This window comes from Portunus trituberculatus, chromosome 2 (assembly GCF_017591435.1).
Source record: "Portunus trituberculatus isolate SZX2019 chromosome 2, ASM1759143v1, whole genome shotgun sequence".
In the NCBI taxonomy this organism is placed as follows: Eukaryota; Metazoa; Arthropoda; class Malacostraca; order Decapoda; family Portunidae; genus Portunus; species Portunus trituberculatus.
In genome coordinates, this window is record NC_059256.1 from 10484415 (window position 1) to 10502691 (window position 18277).

Here is an 18277-nt window from a genome sequence, read left to right on the forward strand (position 1 = left end):
CCCCTTCCCTCTCCCCCTCTCTCTCTCTCTCTCTCTGGCCACCACCCATGGATTAGTACAACAGGTGAAGCAGTAATAGTAGTAGTAATAGTAGTAGTATTAATAGTACAAACGCCACACATTACACTCCCTTACCACTAACGAACACTGATAGAAAACGGGGTACTGGATTAACAGGGGCCACTAAACTATATTGCAACTTGCTAATAACTAAAATATTTCGTGTTTTTTTATATTTTTTTGTTCTTTCATGTTTTTTTTATTTATTTTTATTATTTTTTTTTCTTTTTAGTTTTGAGTGCATTTCTGGTTATGTTCCTTCGTGCGTTGGATGAGATCCGGCTGTCTTGACCAACGAGAGCACGAGTACTGTGTGTGTGTGTGTTTTATTACGTGTCATAGAAAACGAGATGCAAAAATTAAAAACACTGCCTACATACACACGAACATACATACATACATACATACACATCTTAACAATTAACTTCTTTTCCTAGTTTTTTAAGTCTAATGTTTTGCAATAGCATCTTCATATCCTCGTCTTTTAAATATCAACTTCATTATTATTTGTAGTTTTCTTTCTCTCTCGCGATTTTATACAGTTATCCTTCAAGAGGGATGGAGGAGACAGGGGTAGGGAAGGGGAGAGAGGGTAGGAGGATGTATGAGGCCGCCGTGGTACAGTGGAACCATGCGTGCTTTGGGGTCCGACGGGTCTCCAAGCGCACGGGTTCGAATCCTGTCCACGGTCCGAGTGCAGGTTGGGCTTCCTCACTCAAGGCAATGGTGTCCTAGAGGTGCCACAAAAAAACCCAGAAGTTCCCGCCAAAACCGCACAGGGTAGAAATAAATAGATGAGGGGAGAGGGAGAGGGAAGGAGAGGGAGAGGAAGGAGTGACAGTGTAGGGAGGGAAGGGCAAGGTAGGGCGGGGAAGGAAACAGGGAGAGGGGAGAAAGATGCGAAGGCAGTAAGGATGACAAGGTGATCGGAAGGAGGGGAGCGGGGAAGAGGTCAGTAAGTCATCCTAAACCAATGACTGCCTGCCTGACTGACTGACTGACTGCCTGACTGACTTCCTGCCTGACTGACTGACTGACTGACTGACTGACTGACTGACTGACTGACTGACTGCCTGCCTGACTGACTGACTGACTGACTGACTGACTGACTGACTGACTGACTGACTGACTGACCTGACTGACTGACTGACTGACTGACTGACTGACTGACTGGCTGCCTGCCTGCCTGCCTGCCAGCCTGCCTGCCTGCCTGACTGACTGACTGACTGACTGCCTTCTTGCCTGCCTGCCTGCCTGCCTGCCTGCCTGACTGACTGACTGACTGACTGGCTAATTGACTGCCTCTACTACAGAATTACGTGAGTTTAAATGCCGTACAATAGAATTAAATGCCTTCATATAAACTTAAATGCCTGTATGACATGAAAAATGCCCTAAAATCAACCTAAACGCCTATGTCATATAATTTAAATGCATTCTGGTAAGTTCAAATCCTTTTAAATGGCTATAAAAATGCTTTAAATGCCTTCAGATACGTTTAAATGCCTCTTATGAATATAAAAAAAAATGTCTTAAACCCAAATGCTTCTAATAAGTAGTTTAAATGCTTTCAGTAGAGTTTAAATGCATTATGGTAAGCCTTATAGATTCAAATGCCTCTATACAAGTTTAAAACCCCTTCAGACCGATTTTAATGGGTTCACGTGGGGTCCTGAGTGGGTGTGGGTGGGTAGGTGGGTGTGGTGTGGAGCGTTATGGGTGTAGGGTGGTGTAGGTGGGTTTGCATGTGGTGTGAGTGGGTGCAAACACTCGATAGGAAGACGGAGAGGAAGAGGAAAAGTAGAAAGAATAAGAGAAAAAGGAGGAAGAGAAAGAAGAGGAGGAAGAGAAGGAAAAAGAGAAAGAAGGGAAGAAGAGAAGAGGAGAAAGAGGAGGAGGAGGAAGAGGAGGAAGAAGAAGAAATAGAAGAGAAGAGGAGAAAGAAGAGAAGAAAATAGAGGAAATAGAAGAGGAAGAAGAAGAAACAAGAGGACAAAGAGGAGAAAGAGGAGGAGAAGGAGGGAAAGAAAAGGAGAAGAGGAGAAAAAGAAAAGAAAGAAGGGGAATTGGAAGAAGAGGAAGAAAGGAAAGAGAAAGAAGATAAAGAAGAGGAGAAAAAAAGGAAGAGGAGGAAGAGAAAGAGGAAAGAAAGAAGAGGAAGAGGAGAAAGAAGAGAAAATGGAAGAGGAGGAAGAAAGGAAAAGAGAAAGAAGACAAAGAAGAGAAGAAGAAAAGGAAGAGGAGAAAGAGGAAAGAAAGAAGAAGAAAAGGAGAAAGAGGAAAAAAGAGGAAGAGGAGAAAGAAGAAAGAAAGAAGAATAAGAGGAGAAAGAAGAAAGAAAGATAGGAAGAGGACAAAGAAGAGGAAAAATGGATTATATTGACATGATTATTACTAGTTAATTTTTCTTCTTCCGAATTAAACTTTTCATGTTCCAAAAAAGTTCAGAGCGTTTTTTAGTCTATCTACATGTGGGGAGGTTAGGTATAATTAGGTTAGGTTAGGTTGGGTTAGGTTAGGTTAGGTTGGGTTGGGTTGGGTTGGGTTGGGTTGGGTTGGGTTGGGTTGGGTTGGGTTGGGTTGGGTTAGGTTAGGTTAGGTTAGGTTAGGTTAGGTTGGGTTGGGTTGGGTTGGGTTGGGTTAGGTTGGGTTGGGTTGGGTTGGGTTGGGTTGGGTTGGGTTAGGTTAGGTTGGGTTGGGTTGGGTTGGGTTAGGTTAGGTTAGGTTAGGTTGGGTTGGGTTGGGTTAGGTTAGGTTGGGTTGGGTTAGGTTGGGTTGGGTTAGGTTGGGTTAGGTTAGGTTAGGTTAGGTTAGGTTAGGTTAGGTTCAGGTTAGGGTTAGGGGAAGGTTAGGTTAGGTTAGATTAGGTCAAGTCAGGTTAGGTACGGTTAGGTAAGGTTAGGTTAGGTTAGGTTAGGTAAGGTAAGGTAAGGTTAGGTTAGGTTAGGTTAGGTTAGATTAGGTCAAGTCAGGTTAGGTACGGTTAGGTAAGGTTAGGTACGGTTAGATTTAGGTAAGGTTAGGTTAGATTAGGTTAGGTTAGGTCAGGTAAGGTAAGGTTATGTCAGGTAAGGTTAGGTTAGGTTAGATTAGGTAAGGTAAGGTTAGGTTAGGTTAGATTAGGTAAGGTAAGGTTAGGTTAGGTAAGGTAAGGTTAGGTTAGGTCAGGTTAGATTTATCACTGGTTCACACTTTTTTCTTTTACTATTTTTCAAGTTGAACGTTGGTATTATTTATTTATCTATTTACATGTAAGTACTTTATTTTCCCCTTCACTTTATCACCAGTACTTTATCAACAGTTAACTTTATCAACCGTCATCCCTTCTTCCAAGTAGAACGTTCGTATTTAAAAACAAAATTCATAACAGTATATACACGTGATATTCCAAGTTATTTTCTATTTTTTCCCTTTCTTTCATTAATTCGAACTTTCATGCATTCAAAAAGTTCACTGCAGTATATACATGTGGTCATTCAAGTTCATTTACCTTCTGGCTTTCTTCTTTTTCTTCTTTTCGTTTTTCTTTTAAGTTGAATTTTCTTATTCCCTCAAAAAAGTTCATAATAATATATACAATTGGTTATCTACGTTCTTTTTTTCAATTTATCACTGCTTCTCTCTTTCATTTATCAAGTTCAACCTTTCCATATCACTAAAACATGTACCTCCTTTCTCTATCAAGTTCAATCTTCTTATCTCTCTCAAAAAGTTCACAATAATATTTACATGTGGTTATCTAAGTTCTTTTTTAAATTTATTACTGCTTCTCTCTTTCATTTAGCAAGTTCAACCTTTGTATCCTACCAAAACATGTATATCTCTTTTTTCTCTCAAGTTCAATTTTCTTATTCCCTTCAAAAAGGTTAACAATAATATTTACATGTGGTTATCTAAGTTTTTTTTTCAATTTATCACTGCTTCTCTCTTTCATTTACCAAGTTCAACCTTTCTATACCACCAAAAAATGTATCTCCTTTTCTTATCAAGTTCAATCTTCTTATCTTTCTCAAAAAGTTAATAATAATATTTACATGTGGTTATCTACGTTCTTTTTTTTCAATTTATCACTGCTTCTCTCTTTCATTTACCAAGTTCAACCTATCAAGTTAAGTTTTCTTATTCCCTTCAAAAAAGTTCACAATAATATATACAATTGGTTATCTAAGTTTTTCTTTTCAATTTATCACTGCTTCTCTCTTTCATTTATCAAGTTCAACCTTTTTATATCACCAAAAAATGTATCTCCTTTCCTATCAAGTTCAATTTTTTTATTCCCTTAAAAAAAAGTTCACAATAATATTTACATGTGGTTATCTAAGTTCTTTTTTCAATTTACCACTGCTTTTCTCTTTCATTTATCAAGTTCAACCTTTCTATATCACCAAAAAAGTTCATTATTTACGTATTCAAGTTTTTTTTTTTTTTTTTTACTTATTAAAGCATTCTTTTTATTTTCATTTTCCTTCTCTCTTTTTTTTTTTACAAGTTTAACCTTCACACATTTATAAAGTTTATTAGAGTATTCATATCTAAGACAAGTTCTATTTTCGACTTATCAATGTTTATCTCTTTAATCTCTCTCTCTCTCTCTCTCTCTCTCTCTCTCTCTCTCTCTCTCTCTCTCTCTTCATTTTCTTTTTTTCTCTCTTTTTCACACATTCAAAAAAGTTCATCACAGTATTTACAGCTAAGCAAAGTTCTATTTTTCAACTTACCAATGCCTCTTTCTGTCTCTCTCTCTCTCTCTCATTTATTATATTTTTTTACAAGTTCAACCTTCACACATTTAAAAAGTTCATTAGTGTTTACATCTAACTCAAATATTCTTCTTAACTTCAATTTTCACACACACACACACACACAAAAAAAAAAAACTATTTCGCTGACAGACAATGGTGGCAGCGGTAGGATACACCACACACACACACACACACACACACACACACACACACACACACACACACACACACACACACACACACACACACACACACACACACACACACACACACACACACACACACACGTACATATATTAAAAACGTTCATTATATTTATTTTTCCTTTAAGTTCAGTGTATAGCAAATCTGTACCTTTAATTTTTCTTTTTTCCTTATTTTCTTTCGTGAAGTTGAGATACATTTACAGTTTTTTTCCTTGTTATTTCCTTTTTAATGTCGCGCCACAAACATATACAGAAACGTTAGGTTAGGTTGGGTTAGGTAAGGTTAGGTTGGGTTAGGTTGGGTTAGGTAAGGTTAGGTTAGGTTAGGTTAGGTTAGGTAAGGTTAGGTTAGATTAGGTTAGGTTAGATTAGGTCAAGTAGGCTAGGTCAGGTTAGGTTAGGTTAGGTTAGGGTTAGGTTAGGTAAGGTAGGTTAGATTAAGGTTAGGTTAGGTTAGGTTAGGTAGGTTAGGTTAGGTTAGGTTAGGTTAGGTTAGGTTAGGTTAGGTTAGGTTAGGTCAGGTTAGGTTAGGTTAGGTTAAGGTTAGGTTAGGTTAGGTCAAGTTAGGTTAGGTCAGGTTAGGTTTGTAATAGTTTAGTTTCGTCATTCATTTGTGAATAAAACTTTTTTTTTTTTTTTAAACCAATATTTTTTTCCTTTTTTTCTTTTCCTCTTTTCGTTGTCCCATTTTTTCCCTTCTTTCTTTGTTTTCCCTTTTCTTTTTTCTTCCTTTTTTCCTTTCCTTGTTTTCCTTTTCTTTCTTTTTATCGTTTCTTTTTCCTTAATTCCTTTATTTTCCTTTCTTCTTCTTTTCTTTTCTTTTCCTTTCTCTTTTTTCATATTTCCCTGAACCCAATACGTTTTTATTTTATTTTTCTATCCACACTTTCACTTAAGATTAAACTAGGTTACGTTAGGTTAGGCTGGGTTAAGGTAAGATAGGGTAGGGTAGGGTAGGTTAGGTTAGGTTAAGGTTAGGTTGGGTTAGATTGGGCTAGGTTAGGTTACTTTAGGTTAGGTTGGGTTGGGTTAGGTTAGGTTAGACTAGATTCTGTTAGGTTAGGTTAGGTTAGGTTGGGTTAGGTTGGGCTAGGTTAGGTTAGGTTAGGTTGGGTTGGGTTGGGTTGGGTTTGGTTGTGGGTAGGTTTGGATAAAAGGCATTGATTTATTTTCGTCATAAAAGAAAAAAATTGAAATTATACATTTAAATATTCAACATACATTTTTTTTTATATTTTCTTTCTTGCTTTCTTTCTTTCCTTTTAAAATGTCAAACATACATTTTTTTCTTTTTTCTCTCTCTTCTTTTACTTTCTAAAATATTTTCCTGACTTTTTTTTCCACGCCTTAAAAAAAAGTCTTGAATTTCTCTCTTCTATGAAACTTTATTGGCAAAATGTTAATTAAAATTCCATGTATACTTTGTAAAGTAAAATCATAAATTACTTTTTATTGGTAACATTTAATTCTTGTTGTCTTATTAAAATGTTAAATAAATGTCTGTGTTTTATCTTTGAAATATGCACAAATGATCTTTTATTGGTAACATCACAGACAACGTATCCTTGACGTGTGACAGGGGCCTGGACTCACAACACCCTGTAACATAGTAAGCGAGCAAAATTTTCTACCTTGCATACTCTTTGATGTTTTGGATCATATATCACTTCATACTTTACTTAGTACATTTTATTTCACATCATTACAGTCAACAATGATTGCTGAATTTAAACACCACATGAAAAACCTTTGAAAGTTGATAATTAACAGAAATATGATGAGCTGATGTGAGAAAGTAGTGCCTGCATGGTACATAACCCTTTCAGCTTATTGCAATAGTTCGCAGCAACTTCGCGATAATTACTAAAGAAGAAACTCTCCCTTATCGTCGAATGAAGTCTTCTGAATGCGATGATATCTCCAGATTTCCGATAAAGTGTGATGTGAATGGTACATGGAATCATTAACGATCAAACTACAATACATTTGGCGACCATCACCATAACATCGCCACTTCACCAGACAGTCACAGTGGCACCAGCGCGGAGGACACATCACGGTCCCCACTCCAGTCCTTTGTAAATGATTTTCTATAAATATGCCAGAATTGTGTGATATCTCTCTCTCTCTCTCTCTCTCTCTCTCTCTCTCTCTCTCTCTCTCTCTCTCAGTAGAGTTATAAAGAGAAAGAAATTATTCCTTGACCATTAGTAAGTAGTTTAAAAAATAACCATTGCAGAGAGAGAGAGAGAGAGAGAGAGAGAGAGAGAGAGAGAGAGAGAGAGAGAGAGAGAGAGAGAGAGAGAGGTCCATTTGTATCGTAACTTCACCAGTGTTCTATAATAATGATCAAGTCTCAGCCTACTTCTTTCAAGAGGGAGGTTTTAAGATATTTGTCCCTTTTTTCGTTTGACCCTTTAACCTGTAAGGGACTGGCAAATAAGTGGGTCATTGTCATTGTTGTTGTTGTTGTTGTTGTTGTTGTTGTTGTTGTTGTTGTTGCTGCTGCCATTGGCCAGTTTTCCCTCGGACATCAAAAAAGAAAAAACTATATTTAGATAGGTCCGCCAACACACGTCAAGTATTTGAAGTCTACGGTAACATTTAATTTTTGTTTTTAATTTTTTTCTCAATAAAATGTTAAGTAAATGTCTGTGTTTTTAACTTTTATGTACAAATGACGTTATTTTTATCCACACTCAAATTTCACCCATTAGTACTCATTCTTTCCTTCTGGTAATACTTCAATCCCGTCATCTTAATAAAAACTTAAGCAATGAATGTAAACTCTATGTACAAATGGTGATGCTCAGAAATATTTAAAAGATGTGTTAAATGTTTACCAGTGAATAATGATAGCAAATGTTCCTATACACCTTGACAAAGTTCTATATTTCAGTTATAATGACTTTTTTTTCTATCTAAACTATGAAATCAAGGAACGTTTAAAAGCTCAGTGTTAAATGTTTTCTAGTAAAGTGAACGTTTATAAATGTTTGTAAATGTCTGTTATTGTTTATTCACTTGTAGTAGTGTACATTTTCTAAAACATTATTTTCTCACTTTTTATCGCAAAAAAAAAAAAACACATTTATAAGTTGAGTATAAAATGTTTTAGAAGTGAAGAATATGTTTGGAAATATCGGTGCAATGTTCTAAATGTGAAAATATGTAGAGTTTATATCGTTTTTTTCTTTTTATTTCCTTTTATCTTTTTTTATTATTTGCAAACTTTTAAATGTGAAAATATGTACAGTGTGTCTTCTTCTTTCCTTTTTCCATTTCTTCCTTAATTTAATTCTTTTGCAAACTTTTAAATGTATAGAGTTTCTGATCCTGTATTTCGATTTTTTTTTCTTCATTCTTTGCAAACTTTTAAATGTGAAAATATGTACAGTGTTTCTTCTTCTTTCCTTTTCTTCTTTTATCTAATTCTTTTGCAAACTTTTAAATGTCAATATGTATACAGTTTCTGATCCTGTATTTCGTTTTTCTTTATTTTTATTTTTTTTTCTCACTTTGCAAACTCTTAAATATGAAAAAATGTACAATCTTTCTTTCTTTCCATTTCTTCCTTTATCCAATTCCCTCCAAACTTTTAAATGTCAATATGTATACAGTTTCTGATCCTGTATTTCGTTTTTCTTGATCTATTTTTACTATTGTTTTTTTTTCTTTATTTTTATTTTTTTCTCACTTTCCAAACTCTTATATGTGAAAGTATGTACAATCTTTCTTTTTCTTTTCTTCCTTTATTTAAATCTCTGCAAACTTTAAAATGTCAATATGTATAGTTTATGATCCTGTATTTCGTTTTATTTTTCTTTTTTATTTAATTTCATGTCAATATGTATACAGTTCCTTATTCTTTTCCTTTTCTATTTCCTTTTTTTTTTTTTTTTTACAATTGCGTGACTCAGAAATGTTGAGTTGTAAATGTTTCACAGACAAATAAATGTAATGTTAAATGTTTGTGAGTTTTGACATTTTTTTTTTGTTTTTCTATTTATATTTTCACTATTTACATCTGAATCACATTTTTCTTTTATTTTTTTTTACTGTTTTTGACTCAGAAATATTAGAAGGATATGTTTTAATTGGTAACACTGATTCTTTTCCTTTTAACACAGATTGGTTAACACTTCCTTCTTGTTTTTTTTTAATTGGTAACACTGGATCTATTCACTTTTCTTTCCTTAATGTTCCTTTGTGATTCATTTATATCCCTTTTTAAAATTGGTAACACTTAATTTATTTTCTTTGTTTTTATTGGTAACACTTCCTTCTTGTTTTTTTAATTGGTAACACTGGATCTATTCATTTTTCTTTCCTTAATGTTCCTTTGTGATTCATTTATATTCATTTTTTTAATTGGTAACACTTCAATCTCGTTTTTTTAATTGGTAACACTGGATTAATTTACTTTTTTCTTTGTATTCCTTTGTGATTAATTTCTACTTTTTTTTACATTGGCAACACTGAATTTTCGTTTCTTTTTCATTGGTACCACTGCATTAACTTACTCTTTCCTTTGTGTTCTTTTGTGATTTCGTTACTTGTTCCTTTTTTTCCCGCCAAATTTCCCTTCAACAAGCTTATTTCCTTCCTTTGCGTTCGTTTGTGATTCTTTACTTTTTTCAAATTTTTAACACTTAATTATTGTTTTCCTTCCTTGGTAACACTGGATTAATTTCCTTTTTTCCTTTTCCATTCATTATTCAGTCATTTTGTGTTTTTCCCGCCAAAATTTCCTTCAACAAGCTTATTCCCTTCCTTTGCGTTCGTTTGTGATTCATCTTTACTTTTTTCAAATTGGTAACACTTAATTATTGTTTTCCTTCCTTGGTAACACTGGATTAATTTCCTTTTTTCCTTTTCCATTCATTATTCAGTCATTTTGTGTTTTTCCCGCCAAAATTTCCCTTCAACAAGCTTATTTCCTTCCTTTGCGTTCGTTTGTGATTCATCTTTACTTTTTTCAAATTGGTAACACTTAATTATTGTTTTCCTTCCTTGGTAACACTGGATTAATTTCCTTTTTTCCTTTTCCATTCATTATTCAGTCATTTTGTGTTTTTCCCGCCAAAATTTCCTTCAACAAGCTTATTTCCTTCCTTTGCGTTCGTTTGTGATTCATCTTTACTTTTTTCAAATTGGTAACACTTAATTATTGTTTTCCATCCTTGGTAACACTGGATTAATTTCCTTTTTTCCTTTTCCATTCATTATTCAGTCATTTTGTGTTTTTCCCGCCAAAATTTCCTTAAACAAGCTTATTTCCTTCCTTTCTATTTCTTTATGATTCATTTTTACTTTCCTTCAAATTAGTAACATTTAATTATTGTTTTCCTTCCTTGGTAACACTGGATTAATTTCCTGTTTTTCCTTTTCCATTCATTATTCAGTCATTTTGTGTTTTTCCCGCCAAAATTTCCTTCAACAAGCTTATTTCCTTCCTTTCTATTCCTTTGTGATTTATTTCTGCTCATATTATTTTCCTGACAGTTTTTTTTCATGTTTTTCCTTATTTCTTTGTATTTTCTCCTTTAATTTCCTTCTGGTAACATTTTTTCCTTATATTTTCCTTTGTTTTTCCTGAGAGAAGCACGATTTTCCTTTATTTTCCTGTTTTCCTTCAAATAACATTTCTCTTGCTAAATTTTCTACTTTCCTTAAAAAACGCAAATTTCTTTCTCGATTTCACGATAAACTACTTTTTTTTCTTAGTTTTTCCTTCTCATAACGCCTTTTCATTCTATTTTCCTCAATTTTCCTTAAAAAACACAAATTTTTCTTCATTTTCCTATAAACAAGATAATTTTCCTTGTTTTCCTTCCTCATTTCGTTTTCTTTATTTTTCTGACATTTTTTTCTTAGTTTTCCTTCTCATAACGATTTTTCATTCTATTTTCCTCAACTTTCCTTAAAAAAACACTAATTTTTCTTCATTTTCCTATAAACTAGATATTTTCCTTTTGTTTTCCTTCTATCATCACTTCTTTCCATTTTTTTCCTTAAACAAGACAATTTTCCTGATTCTTCCCCTGATAATTTTTTTTTACTTTTTTTCCGAAAGAGGACAAGTTTGTTTTTCTTCATTTTCCTCAAAGACGTAAATATCAACTTATTTTCCCTCCTAGCACATTTTTTTTTCCTTTTTCTTCACAAAACAAGCAAAAATTTCGTGGTTTCCTCAGATACGTAAGTTTTCCCCTTTCATTTTCCCTCCAACGCCACAAATATTTTTCCTTTCCCTCGCAAATAAGACAAAATTTTCCTCCATTCATTTTTTTCCCTAAACGCGCATAACTTTACTCTTTTCCTCACAAACAAGACAAATTTTCCCTTAACTTCCATAGAAACAAGACAATTTTCCTCACTTTTCCTTTCAAACAAACCAAAATTTTCCTCCTCCAATTTTTTTTCCTAAACGCGCATAATTTTTACTCTTTTCCTCACAAACAAGACAAATTTTCCCCTTAACTTCCATAGAAACAAGACAATTTTCCTTCCTTCTTTCAAGCAAGCCAAATTTTTCCTCTCCTTTTCCCCTCAAAGATGCAACATTTTCCTTCATTTCCCTTCCAAAAGCCACAAATATTTCAAATTTTCCTCGTAAATAGGACAAAATTTTCCTCTACCTTTCTATAATACTCAGATACGCAATTATTTTCCCCTCCCTAGTTCCTTTCAAACAAGCCAAAAATTTTCCTCTTTTCGTCTTTTTTCCCATCATTCATTTCATTCACAAATATGACAAGAATTTCCTCTACCTTTTAATTATTCCCTCAGAAACCTACTTTTCCTATTTTTTCCTTTATTATTTTCCTTTTGAAGACACAAACTATCCACTGATTCTTCTACCACTATTTCAACGTACATTTTTCCCTCTCTTTCCCTTTTCCTTCACAATCGCCTTTCCTTTCACCATCCAGACGAGCATATTTTTCCTTCCTGTTAATTTCAAACAAGCCAAAATTTTCCTCTTTTCATTTATTTCCCCTCACAGTTGGAATTTTCTTTTATTTTCCTTTTTTAAAACCACAACTTTCTTTTTCCTTTTCATTCTCGTGCAAGACAAAAAAATTCCCACTTTTTCTTTGTATATCCTCCTCCATATTCTCCTTTTAACATGGTACAGAGGAACCAGGCGTGCTTTGGGGTCGAGGGGTCTCCAAGCGCACGGGTTCGAATCCTGTCCACGTTCGGAGAGTAAGTTGGGCTTCCTCACTCATGCAAAGGGTTTCCTAGCGGGTGGGCTTTGAGATAGGAGGTCCCACAAAAAGTATCCCCTTTAGCTCAGAAATTCCCTTCAAAAGCCCACAGGGTAGAAATAAAATAATTAGATAAGAAATAAATAAACAGAATTTTAACGCATATTTTTTGTGTCTGCCATACATTTCCGTTTGTTTTCCCTGATATTCGCCTTTCGTTCGTCCTCTAACACTATTTCAGCCTCCAACCGCCGCCTCTGTCTTTCAATATTACTCAGACTAGACATTTTTCCTCCCTCTTTCTTTCAAACAAGCCAAAATGTTCCTCTTCCTCTGTTTTCCCTCACAGATCCAAGGATTTCCTCCATTTTTCCTTCTAAAACCACAATTCTTTCTTTCTTTTCCTCTCAAAGCAAACATTTTTTCTCTACTTTCCTATATTTCCCTCTGATGTGTAATTTTCCTTCTCTTTTCCTCACAAACAAGCAAACACTGTTCTCTCTTCCTCTATTTTCCGTCAAGATGCGAATATTTCCTTCATTTCATTCACAAAGAGGACAAAAATTCCCTTAACTGTCCTGTAACTCTCTTAGAAACATACATTTTTCCTACCTTTCCCTCACAAACAACAATTTTTCCTCCCGTCTCCTCACAAACAACACAATTTTTTTCCCTTTCCCTCAGAAACAACACAACTTTTCCTTTCAACTTCCATAGAAACATAATTTTCCTCTTCTTAACATAACAAGACAAAAATTTCCTCCATCTTTCAATATTTCCCTCACAAACAACACAATTTTTCCTCCCTTTTCCTCACAAACAACAACAACTTTCCCTTTCAACTTCCACAGAAACATAATTTTCCTCTTCTCCCTCACACAAGACAAAAACTTTCCTCCATCAACCTCCCAGCGCTCTGTCAGCCCAGCCACTTCGCTACATGAGGCTGCAGAAGGCAAGACCGTCTGTGAGAACCTCTTGCATTAGAACCTGCGTCTCCATTGGGAAGGCGCCCCCGTCATTCATAGGGTCCTCGTAGTAGTAACTGTAGTAGAGGCTCTGGGATGGGGCGTGCGGGGGATGGGTTAGTAGTGGTAGTAGTAGTAGTAGTAGTAGTGGTGGTATTAGTGTGTGTGTGTGTGTGTGTGTGTGTTAGGAGATGTTAGTAGTGGTTGGGATGTAAGAGTGTGTGTGTGTGTTTGTGTAGTAGTAGTAGTAGTAGTAGTAGTAGTAGTAGTAGTAGTAGTAGTAGTAGTAGTAGTAGTAGTAGTAGTAGTAGTAGTTATGAATATATATAAATTTAGTTTGAATTTAACTATCTTAAACTAAATAACCAAACCACAGCACGCAGGACTCTTTAACACTCCACACAGCACCACACACCACTCAAACCCAACCAAACCACAACTCAACAGCACCACACACACCACACACCACTCAAACCCAACCAAACCACAACTCAACAGCACACAGCACCACACACCCCCATCCACAGCACACAGAACACAGCACCAACCTGACATTTGGCACAGCCGCAGTAATGAGCCAGCTGCAACTCTCTGATTCTCTGTCTCTCCATGTCTCTTTCTTGCTCCAGCTGTGCCTCCCGTCTGGCCTGCCGCTGTGCTTCTCTCTGGGCTTCTCTCTGCGCCTCTAACACCGCCGCCTGTTCCTCCAAGACCCGCGACTGCCGAGTTAGCACCCCCACAGGTAGCAATGCTGCTGTAGAAGGAATAGGAGGTAAGGGGAAGGAGTGGTGGTGGTGGTGGTGGTGGTGGTGGTGGTGGTGGTGGTGGTGGTGGTGGTGGTGGTGGTGGTGGTAGTAGTAGTAGTAGTAGTAGTAGAATAAAAACGAAAAAAGAAAAAGTAATAGTAGAAGTAGAAGTAGTAGTAGTAGTAGTAGTAGTAGTAGTAGTAGTAATGGTAGTGGTGGTGGTGGTGGTGGTGGTGGCAGAAAAGAAAAAGAAAAAGAAAAAGAAAAAGTAGTAGTAGTAGTAGTAGTAGTAGTAGTAGTAACAGTAGTAGTAATAGTAGTAGTAATAAAAGTACTGTTGATACACATATTAAAACCACTCTCTCTCTCTCTCTCTCTCTCTCTCTCTCTCTCTCTCTCACCAGTGGAGGTAACACTAGGGGGGAGGATGGGGCCTCGGGGGATGGTCTGGGCGGGGGTCGGGGCGGGGGCGGCCTGGCTGGCGGGAGCGGCGTCGGTGGGGGCGGCGACCCTCACGCGCGAGAGAGAGTTTGCCAGCGCCTCCTCGTAGCTCGGGGGAAATTGGTAGTACGTCTGTAATTACATAGATTACATAGAATTACATAGATTAAATAAAATTACATAAATTACATAGAAATACATAGATTACATATAATTAAATAGAGTACATAGAATTACATGGATTACATAAAATTACATAGATTACATAGAATTACATAGATTACATGGAATTACATATATTTCATACAATTACATATATTTTGGTCTTAATGGGTTTGTAGGAGATGAGTTGTTGTAATTATATATAACTTAAATGACACGATTACATACAATTACATATATTTTAGTCAATGGGTTTGCACGAGCTGATTGTAATTACATGTAACTTAAATGACAGACGATTATATACAATTACATAAATTATATATATCATTAGTGGGAAGATATTTATATATACAATTATTCAGATTACATAAGTTATATACAATTACATACACTGCAACTACCACACCTTAGATAGTGACATGGAAATTACAATATCAGTTACTTATATATAACAGGTCAGTAGGAATTACACTCAATGTAGTAAAATTACCTAAGATTATGTAGAAGCAAGTGGATCTGCGGGAGAGAGAGAGAGAGAGAGAGAGAGAGAGAGAGAGAGAGAGAGAGAGAGAGAGAGAGAGAGAGAATTTGAGTGTGTTTGAGACCCAGAAAGGTAGAATAAAGTTGTAGTGTTGGTTTGGTTTAATTATGTTCGTTTCAGTTTGAATGCTTTGGTTTGCACCAGAGTTGATGTGTGGGTTACCAGGGGGAGGAGACTTCCTGACGGCCGTACAGGTGGCGTGCCTCTTCTTACCATCCCAGCCTTGCGACCAGACACTATATTTTGGCGAAGTGAGTAGGATTCTCACCCATACAATGGAGGCCACCAGAGTATGTCCGGCTCCGCCATTTCCGCAGTGCCCTGGGAAGCCCCCACGCGTCTGGACGGAATGGGAGCACCAGTTTGAGACGTTCCTCGTAGCTATCGGCGGCAACGACTTCACGGTAACACGGAAGAAGGCGTTGTTGCTTCATAGCGTGGGTGTTGAGGCGCAGAGGGTGCTCATAACTGGCCACCGGCTATTAAGGCTATGGGTGAGGATGACTACGCGACCACGATGAGGCAGCTAAGGTGCTTCTATTCCCCTCAAGTAAAAGTCATTGTTGAAAGGTTTAACTTCCAATGCAGAAGGTAGAGTGGCGGTGAGTCAACGGCTGAATATGTGGTTGAGCTGCGGCGATTGGCGCATAATTGCCTATTCATCTGAGGTTACTGGAACGGTTCCTCCAAAATAATAAGCTTACGTTGGATGTGGTTGAGACGCAAGCGGAAGCCTACAAGCGCTGTAACCGCCATAGGATAGGTAGGACCATTGTACATAAGTATTTTCATCATTATAGAAATTTGATGCAATCCTTCGTAATGTGGTGCAACATGTGTGAATGCTGACCTCGCCTTTTCCTTAAACAGGGGTTGCAGGGGCTTCTCTATTTCATAAAACTAACTAATAATTTGTTGCATTCATGATTGACTCAGATAAATAAACAAATTAATATAATCTCCATAGGTAGGATGCATTTTATATAGGTATCACTACCAGTGAGAAATAAATATAATGCACGACACAATACACCCAATGGAGATTTCCCCAGTCACATGACTGACACCCTTGTGTCAGCATCTTGGAGGCTGGGCGCGGTGGGCGCCGGCGACGGTAGGCAGTAAGAAGATAGCCAGTGACTGGGAAGTGCGGATGCGTCAAGTGTGTGTGCGTCTGAACTGTGTGCTGCGGGAACTTAGTGACTCTGTGAACTCAGTGACATTACAAACATTTTTTCCGAGTTTAAAGCACGTTTCCGTATGTACTTGTACGTTGCGTTTGGACAGCACTTGTAAATTTGTACATAATATACTAACTTTTATATACTGAGCTTTCCTTCTACACTTGGGTTGCTTAAGAACACCATAAACTACCAGTGAAATCGCTCGGCTGGACAATAGATAAAAACAATACACTTAATAACTGTATGTTGGCCTACAGAATCTACAGGTGACCTGCTACCCAAACAAAGTTAAACTCCATATAACAAAAAACGCTTAACAGCGCTCCATGCGATAATTACAAGAAACCTCCAACTTCACGGATGAGGAAGCTTCATGGGAGATGCAGAAAACTACAGGTTTAAATGAAAAAGGTACTGTGAAGTGTGACAACTGTAAGAAGATAGAGTCCTTGGCCCGTTACAGCCAGTGCCCTGTTCGTCAATCACAGTGTTGGAGTTGTGGGAAGCTGGGCCATTGGGCAGTGTCGCATTGTTCCGTGTGGTTCAAGAAGGTCCAGAAATGTGAAGAGGAGGAAGCTACACTGAGTTGGAGCGACAAGAAATACCTAAGATGGCTAACGTGTCAAGTTGTGATTAGTGTAGAAGGACAGGAAAGAACGCTATGCCTGCAAGTGGATACCGGTGCGTCCATTTCGCTGTTTTCCTCGTCTTTTGTTTGCAAAAGAACATTTCAAGGGCGCCAAAGTGAAGATGACTACAACCAAACTCTACGGGTTAGGGAGATCGCCACTCGTCGTCGGCATCCTACTTGCTACGGTGCGTGTTAATGGCCGCCAGGTGATGACAAACTTTTATATCATTAATTCAGGCGCCACTGAAACATTAATGAGATTGGATCTTTTGGCACAGCTTGGGCTCTCCATCCACCCAGCGACGGGCTAAGTGTTAGCTGTACAACACGGACCAGTTACAACTCAGCTCCGTGCTCTGCCAGCCATTAAGGGGTACCAGCAAAAGGTCGTATTAAAGGCCGCCGCTACCCCGGTTCGCCACAAGATGGGGAAGCTCCCTCTCTCAGTTAAAGAAGTGTCGACAGAACTACAACACTTGGCTGAACAGGGAGTTATCGAATGTATCGATGCACCAGAGAGGGTGAGCCCAATGAGGGTTTCTCGCAAAAAGTTTGGTAAGATTCAATTGTGTTTTCGCCTCTGAGGACCTAACGGCCAGCTAGTGTCTGGGGTGCATCCTCTCCCTATGATAGCAGAGGTACACACCCAGCTGTACGGAGTCATGTTTAGCCAGATCGACTTACTGTCAGTTTGTACTCAACAAGGCTTCCTGTTCCATAACAGTCTTCATCTCTCACGAAGGTCTTTTTCAGATCAAGAGGGTTCCATTTGGGTTGGCATTGGAGGGGGCAGCATTCCAGAAGCTACTTAATAAGCTGCTAGAAAGCATTCCCGACTGGCAACACTACTTGGACAACATCGTGTGTACCAGACAGACGCAACAGGAGCACGATGAACGCTTGATGTTGGTAATGAAGAGATTGTGGGATGCACAGGTAACTGTCTACATGGAAAAATCTGTATTTTCTAAGATAGATTAATTTCTGTGGGTACCGAGTGTCGAGGGATGGAATTTACCCACACCGTTTTCACATGTGGTCTGCCGTAGATGCACCGCCTCCTACCAACATTAGGGATTTGAAAAGATTCTTGGTGTGGCTCTTTTTTTCTTTCTTCAATTTGTACCTAGTTATGCCAGTGCTGTCAGCTCAATGGGGCAACTACAGAAGAAGGACACACCATTTGAGAGGACATCAAAAGTGGGTCAGGTTCATGGCATTGAAACGCAAGATTTCCACGTGTCTGTCCCTGATGGCGTATAACTTCCAGCTCCTTACTATTGTAACCACCGACTCCAGTGATAAGGAAATCAGTGTAGTACTATCACAGAAGGAAGACTCAAGGAAGGAACGAGCAATTTTTGTTTTGGAGCCGCCAA

The 18277-nt window shown here is 37.4% G+C and overlaps 1 protein-coding gene across 1 annotated transcript in view; it reads right to left on the reverse strand.

Annotated features, from left to right (window-relative positions):
* Positions 1–8558: 8558 nt before the first annotated feature.
* The window catches only part of LOC123505524, a 52077-nt gene continuing 42358 nt past the window's right edge, over positions 8559–18277 (reverse strand). The window contains exons 5-7 of the mRNA XM_045256918.1: positions 14338–14509; positions 13739–13944; positions 8559–13281 (exon numbers count right to left, since the gene is read on the reverse strand). Coding sequence (XP_045112853.1) covers positions 13159–13281; positions 13739–13944; positions 14338–14509 — 501 coding nt within the window. The 3' untranslated portion in view covers positions 8559–13158. The remainder of the gene's footprint in view (positions 13282–13738; positions 13945–14337; positions 14510–18277) is intronic.